This window comes from Electrophorus electricus, unplaced genomic scaffold (assembly GCF_013358815.1).
Source record: "Electrophorus electricus isolate fEleEle1 unplaced genomic scaffold, fEleEle1.pri scaffold_107_arrow_ctg1, whole genome shotgun sequence".
Classification (NCBI taxonomy): Eukaryota; Metazoa; Chordata; class Actinopteri; order Gymnotiformes; family Gymnotidae; genus Electrophorus; species Electrophorus electricus.
This window is the reverse complement of record NW_023336148.1, coordinates 26,841-34,350: the sequence shown is the minus strand read 5'-3', so window position 1 is coordinate 34,350 and position 7,510 is coordinate 26,841. Positions and strand designations below refer to the sequence as shown.

Here is a 7,510-nt window from a genome sequence, read left to right as displayed (position 1 = left end):
AGGCAGGTTTGTTTTGGCTTCTTTTGCTTAAGGCTTCTCTAGCTTATACTCACATTTGTCTCAGTCAGAAGAGGAGCTCAGCACTATTGGAGTTCAAGTCTTTACAAAGTGTGAGATATAACGAACACTAGAGCATAATTATCACTGAAGCAAACGCTGCAAACACTGGACCTTACTCACACCAGGCTCTGCTTTTCACTGTGCGTATAGGCTCATTACACAGAAAAGCTTCAGAATGAATGTTTATTACACTTGAAATGGGTTTTCCAGGCAAAAACACTACAAGAGTAATTACTGCCATTACTACAGAGTAATCACTAACATTAATAGCTAGTGAACTAGATAAGGTAGTAAAATGACCTCATGTATCTTATCTAGCTAGTGAAGTGAAATGCTCTTTAGAGAAATGTGCCACAAACATCTACAAACAATGAGTGCCTAGTTGAACTAAATAGTAGCTACATAACATTATACATACACATAACTCAAAGCCCTTCCAATATGGCACGTTTTCTAAAATACATGGGGTGAACTTCATAAGTGGAAGTGAATGGAAGTTATGCTTTCAAATAAAAATAAATCAAAATTGATTTATACGGTGCTTTTTACAACAGATGTCACAAAGCAGCTTTACAAATGTCAAAGTCCTCAGTGAGCAAGCCAAGGGCGACAGTGGCAAGGAAAAACTCCCTAGAGCATGAGGAAGAAACCTTGAGAGGAACCAAAATTCAAGGCGGGGACGCATCCTCCTCTGGCCGACAAAGGACACCTCAATAACAACAGTTTAAAGAGAAAAAAATAATAATAAAAAATAAAATGAAATTAGCAATAAATGCTTAGTCCAACTTTCTAGAGGTCCTAGACTTGTCTTATTTATAAGCACGCCCTCCTTGATGGCACACACCTGCACAGGCTTTAGTGTTGAGTGTCTGTATTTAAACCCCTGTTGGTGTGTACTTCCTCCTTGGTCATTGTTTGTGTAGCCACTGTTAATGTTTTGGTCATCGTCGTTAGCGTTATGTGTATGCCACCATTGTCGTATACGTTGTATGTCAATGAATGTTTTTCAAAGACGAGGGAGTCTATGCGTCCTGCTCCGCACCCTGTGGCACACGGGCCGTCACAGCATTACAGTAATCCAAGCTTGAAGTAGTAAATGCATGGGCTAGCTTTTCTGCATCATGTGAGGAGAGCATGTTCCTAATCTTAGAAATGTTCCTGAGGTGGAGAAAGGCGGTCCTAGAAATATTATTTACATGAGCTTCAACCACTAAAGAAGGTGCTCCTGAGATGACTACAGACTGTCGTGACACTCATAACATTGTTACACCATCTCAAGATATTATTACAATTTGAACGAGCAGGTTTGTTTTGGCTTCTTTTGCTTAAAGCTTGTCTATCTGAAATATATGTGCACAAGCACTTAAAAGGTTAATTTTTCATATGTGCCCTTTAAATAATGAATACACGCATGCATGAATCAGAAAGAATGAATAGCACTGTTATTCAGTCTTTATGACTTTTTCTACTTTTGTGCCAAATGTGGCCTGCAGATGAATATCAAAGTAATAATGAAAATGTTTTAGCAAATTAGCCTTAAAAATAGAGACAACATATTTTTTTGGCGTTGTTTTTAGGCTGTTACTCTGCATCGGGTAATTCCTCTTTTGCCAACATTTGCCTATTTTTTAAAAAATGTTTTCTCTCACGTTGCTACGTGTAAATTTGCATATTGTAGTCTGGGAAAACAAGATGTTTTGACATAAATTTAGATCACCAAGGTGATCGAATGTTATGTGGAACGGTGACGAAGCCAAAACCCCTAAAACCATTCAGTCGTCTACCGACCCTCAAACTCACAAGGCGCTTTCAGATTTGCTCGATCTACGTTACACTTCAGCAGAATCCTAGGCTATGAATATGAAGTTTCTTCTGCCCGTCCTTGGTATCCGGCTTCGGCCGGCGGTCCTTTGTGCCGCTGGCATTTCAGCCGTAGCTGTCACTTCTTTTCTTGTTTACAGGTGGCGTGTTCGGGATCGGCAGCAGGCGGTAGAAGAAGCTGCGACCCACACTGAGCCCAGCGACCGTGAGTTAGCTAACTAACCAAGCTAGCGAGGAACGGACTATTGTATTTGAAAGTCAGGCCAGCTAACTACATAAGTTATCTAGCTAACTAGCTGCCGTAGCTTGATTCCTCGCAGAACTAACTACTACTTCACCTTCCGCCGTCATGTATACAACATAATGTTTCTCTTCGGTCAGACCCCGTCTATTTAATAACTAAATATAGCCTAAAGGTTTTGTTTGTTTGTTTGTTATTGTTTCTATGGCAACGGATCGCTGCAGTAACAAAAATAAAATTCAGCTTCTTAGCTAGCGCTAGCTAATTTAGCCTTTTAACGGCTAATATTTAGCTAAGGCTATGTTGTAGCTAGCTAGCCACAATCTTTTTGTTAAATATTTCACTGGTTATTTAAACATCTTTCGTAGAACTGGAGGATCGGGAGCCTTTTCCGTTGGATCAGGACACGTTTGAAACGACCTGTACTCTGATCCTAAAGGTACCTGGCGACATAGCTAGCTAGTTAGCTGGCTAATTGCTCATACTTGAGAACTCTAGCTAGCTTCATTCAGTTTATGCTCGCGTTTGTCTGTTATCACTGCTGCAGGAGGAGGTTTTTGTGCAGAACAGTTAACTTCCACTGCGTCTTTTTTCGCGACGCTGTGGTCACAGTTATTGTAAAATATAGATCTTGCACATTCTTCTTGAATGCAATGTAACAAGTTTTTGTTTTTCTTTCCCTTCGTAGTTGCAATCTTGCCTAAACAATGTATTTTCTTTCTTTTCTTTTTTTTTTTTACTGACCATGTGTCAGCCTCTCCAAGCTCTGCACAACGCAAACAGGATGTTTGCCTACACCTTCTCGCAGATGTTTTATGCAGATACAAAGGTTCCCTTGAATTTTTAATCATTTTATAATAGGCCTTTTGGCACAGAGAAACATTTTGTTAGCTGAGAGTTTCCACTAGCCAGTGTCGTGGGAAAAGTTGATTGAGATGCTTTTTTTCTGCATGATTGTAGATGGTAGAGGTGAAGCTCCAGCACAAATCCATCTACAGTGGGCTGGAGAGCGAGCACTGGTGGGTGCTCAGCAATGCGTTTTACCACGTGTGTGCAGAGGTGAGACTAAGTCATGGGAACAAGTTCCCAATTTCGGTGAGAATGGACATGACGGTTGTTTCCCTCACCTAACCTTTTTATTGCATTTGCAGCTTACCCTCCAGAACTTTGCCAACGTTAATGCTGTGGCCTGCATCAAGGTAAATATCTGTCTCAACTAAAAGCATTTTAACTAGCTTGTCCCATTTTGAGTCACATTAATCAGGATCTACTCCGTTAATTCAGCGCAGAGGAACCGGCATCACTGGGGCGACCTTCTACCTGTGCGCCGAGTCAACAGAGTCATCGGTGCAGAATATTTTTCTGGTTAGTGCTTTCTCCTGCCTGAATGCATCTGTTTGAATTAGACTTGTTTGAGATGTGGGCATTTTAAGAAAATTATATTTTGTGACATTTTTACTCTGTGTGTATTTTGCAGCAAACCATGGTGTCCATGACGTTTAAGGGTGTTTCCATCGATTCAGATGGCCTTTTCAGGTCATCTGAGTACAGTCACACCCAGACCGTCGAGACGCCGCACCCCGCTGTGTTTTCTAACGGACCATGATCACCAAGAGGACCCCCTCCACCTCCTCCTCCAGGCTTTTAATAACCCACAGAACACTTTGATTGACATTATACACATTTAGGATTTATTATATGCTATGTATCATACAATTTCTTTTACCCTCAATGCTCTTGTATGCATGTGGGTGTTTTTCAGATGCAGTCTGTTTTCACATAGCCATGTGAGGCCTAGGTCTTGACCTGTTGGCGCAAGAAGCTTGAGCATCACATGGACTGATCACCAAACTGGAGCAGTTTAGGTCTGTACCTTTCTTCTCTTTTCCCTTTACCCCCTACACCTGTTTAATTTTCCATCTTTTTAGGTTTGTGTCACCCTAAAACATCTCCCAGATTTCTCAGTAAAACATCTAACCATGTTTGGTGAGTCTTTTTCCTGCTTTTCTCTCATGCAGGTCTCCAGTGCAGGCTTTTTCCTGGATTACAGACAACTAGACAACCTGAAGCTCACCAAGAAACCCACCAGGACAAGAGGCCAACATTCAGTTTTTGGACCAGGCCAGAACAATAAGGACTTTACAAGATGTTCATTCAGGATAATTAGAGACTTTGTGGTCCTACACCAGACTACAAAGACAAGGCCAATCAGAGGACCGATCGCCATAGAGAATTGATCCGTCAGGATTATTAGTGCCATCACCATCGTCGAAGAGTTGGACAAAATCACCATCCATGGAGTGGTCATCACCAGATCATCACCACTGCAGTCAGTCCTCATCATGTTTTGTACATTTTGTAATAATGTTTATTACAGCTTTATAAATATTTATCAGTAAATGATTTTCTTTCATTGTAAGGGAGTCACATTTTCTTGTTTTCACCTTCAGTGTTTGTTGTATGCATCATTAGTGAGTTACAGGCTAACATGTTTTACGTTGAATGTATCCAGAAATGGCATTTGAGTGATTCAGTATTTTCCTCATTAACTCTTATGCGTGGTCCAACCAGTTAATCAGTCAAGTAATATGCATAAATAAAAGTAGCTTTTGTTAATCTTAACTATGACTATGAAAAATAAGATAGGGGAATAAATCTGGGATATATCTCCTTATTCCATCATCAGGAGGGGCTTATGTTTTGTTGAATAACCTACAAGCACTCACTTTACAATTTAAGTTGAGAGCCAGTATAATGAAGTGGGTGTGTCTAGGGGCAGAATCCTTTCCAAACTCCAGTCGACAAATATGCATTCAAGGTGCAGATCTACACTTGCGTTTTAAGACCCACCTAACTACAAAGACATGACCATCACCTGATGGATAGAAAGCTCAGAGATCCACATTGATCTCTGATCCTGTACTGGTCAGTCCCCGCAGGATTTGATCCAGAGATGGAATAAGAACAAATAAACCATGAAGAACATCCCAAGGCCGTTATCATAGAGGTAGGTTTGGTTGAGACACCCAAACTATAAGAAGAAATAGACAGACAGCTGGGAGAAGAATGAATTTGTTTACTGCTGTTGAGCAGTTTTGGAAGTAATATCTACCTGTCTTATGCTACCACATGAATCCAAGGCAAAACGTGAATGTCCTTAATTTCCTAAAGCTCAGCATGATCAGAAACAACAAATATGCAGTAGATTGTACTGAGAAAAGCACATTAAGATGGGAGTTGAATTAGTAGTGAGCTGATACAATTAGACATTATTCATTTATGTTTATTTTTTGTTGGTAGGCAAAAGAAATGTTTACAATTTTAGGAAAAGCATCCATGAGCTATGTAACATGACTCCTAGAGTTGGAGATAACACGTGTTCACTGAAATGGCAACTAAATATTGAATTAGATGTTTGTTCTTTGACTGTAGTCTTAGGCCTAGGAGATGTATTGTAGGTTAAATTAAAGCACAGTAGGAGCTTGACATCCAAGATGCAGGGCTCAACCACTAAAGAAGGTGCTCCTGAAATGACTACAGACTGTTGTGACACTCATAACATTATTACAGCATCTCAAGACATTATTACAATTTCAAAAGGCAGGTTTGTTTTGGCTTCTTTTGCTTAAGGCTTCTCTAGCTTATACTCACATTTGTCTCAGTCAGAAGAGGAGCTCAGCACTATTGGAGTTCAAGTCTTTACAAAGTGTGAGATATAACGAACACTAGAGCATAATTATCACTGAAGCAAACGCTGCAAACACTGGACCTTACTCACACCAGGCTCTGCTTTTCACTGTGCGTATAGGCTCATTACACAGAAAAGCTTCAGAATGAATGTTTATTACACTTGAAATGGGTTTTCCAGGCAAAAACACTACAAGAGTAATTACTGCCATTACTACAGAGTAATCACTAACATTAATAGCTAGTGAACTAGATAAGGTAGTAAAATGACCTCATGTATCTTATCTAGCTAGTGAAGTGAAATGCTCTTTAGAGAAATGTGCCACAAACATCTACAAACAATGAGTGCCTAGTTGAACTAAATAGTAGCTACATAACATTATACATACACATAACTCAAAGCCCTTCCAATATGGCACGTTTTCTAAAATACATGGGGTGAACTTCATAAGTGGAAGTGAATGGAAGTTATGCTTTCAAATAAAAATAAATCAAAATTGATTTATACGGTGCTTTTTACAACAGATGTCACAAAGCAGCTTTACAAATGTCAAAGTCCTCAGTGAGCAAGCCAAGGGCGACAGTGGCAAGGAAAAACTCCCTAGAGCATGAGGAAGAAACCTTGAGAGGAACCAAAATTCAAGGCGGGGACGCATCCTCCTCTGGCCGACAAAGGACACCTCAATAACAACAGTTTAAAGAGAAAAAAAATAAATAAATAAATAAAATGAAATTAGCAATAAATGCTTAGTCCAACTTTCTAGAGGTCCTAGACTTGTCTTATTTATAAGCACGCCCTCCTTGATGGCACACACCTGCACAGGCTTTAGTGTTGAGTGTCTGTATTTAAACCCCTGTTGGTGTGTACTTCCTCCTTGGTCATTGTTTGTGTAGCCACTGTTAATGTTTTGGTCATCGTCGTTAGCGTTATGTGTATGCCACCATTGTCGTATACGTTGTATGTCAATAAATGTTTTTCAAAGACGAGGGAGTCTATGCGTCCTGCTCCGCACCCTGTGGCACACGGGCCGTCACAGCATTACAGTAATCCAAGCTTGAAGTAGTAAATGCATGGGCTAGCTTTTCTGCATCATGTGAGGAGAGCATGTTCCTAATCTTAGAAATGTTCCTGAGGTGGAGAAAGGCGGTCCTAGAAATATTATTTACATGAGCTTCAACCACTAAAGAAGGTGCTCCTGAGATGACTACAGACTGTCGTGACACTCATAACATTGTTACACCATCTCAAGATATTATTACAATTTGAACGAGCAGGTTTGTTTTGGCTTCTTTTGCTTAAAGCTTGTCTATCTGAAATATATGTGCACAAGCACTTAAAAGGTTAATTTTTCATATGTGCCCTTTAAATAATGAATACACGCATGCATGAATCAGAAAGAATGAATAGCACTGTTATTCAGTCTTTATGACTTTTTCTACTTTTGTGCCAAATGTGGCCTGCAGATGAATATCAAAGTAATAATGAAAATGTTTTAGCAAATTAGCCTTAAAAATAGAGACAACATATTTTTTTGGCGTTGTTTTTAGGCTGTTACTCTGCATCGGGTAATTCCTCTTTTGCCAACATTTGCCTATTTTTAAAAAATGTTTTCTCTCACGTTGCTACGTGTAAATTTGCATATTGTAGTCTGGGAAAACAAGATGTTTTGACATAAATTTAGATCACCAAGGTGATCGAAT

General features: G+C 39.7%; 1 protein-coding gene across 2 annotated transcripts; it reads left to right on the top strand.

The window, feature by feature from the left end:
* Positions 1 to 1,849: 1,849 nt before the first annotated feature.
* On the top strand, positions 1,850 to 4,225 carry LOC118240915. 2 transcript variants are annotated; one of them, XR_004775704.1, is made up of 8 exons: positions 1,850 to 2,086; positions 2,491 to 2,561; positions 2,877 to 2,951; positions 3,083 to 3,181; positions 3,274 to 3,321; positions 3,407 to 3,487; positions 3,646 to 3,987; positions 4,141 to 4,225. XR_004775704.1 is itself a non-coding variant. In XM_035523465.1 (7 exons), the coding sequence occupies exons 1-7, from the start codon at positions 1,915 to 1,917 to the stop codon at positions 3,726 to 3,728; spliced, it is 675 nt and encodes a 224-aa protein (XP_035379358.1). In that variant the 5' UTR covers positions 1,850 to 1,914; the 3' UTR covers positions 3,729 to 3,817. The 2 variants fall into 2 exon arrangements, 1 of the variants encoding a protein (XP_035379358.1); XM_035523465.1 differs by lacking the exon at positions 4,141 to 4,225 and having other exon boundaries at positions 3,600 to 3,817.
* Positions 4,226 to 7,510: the final 3,285 nt, after the last annotated feature.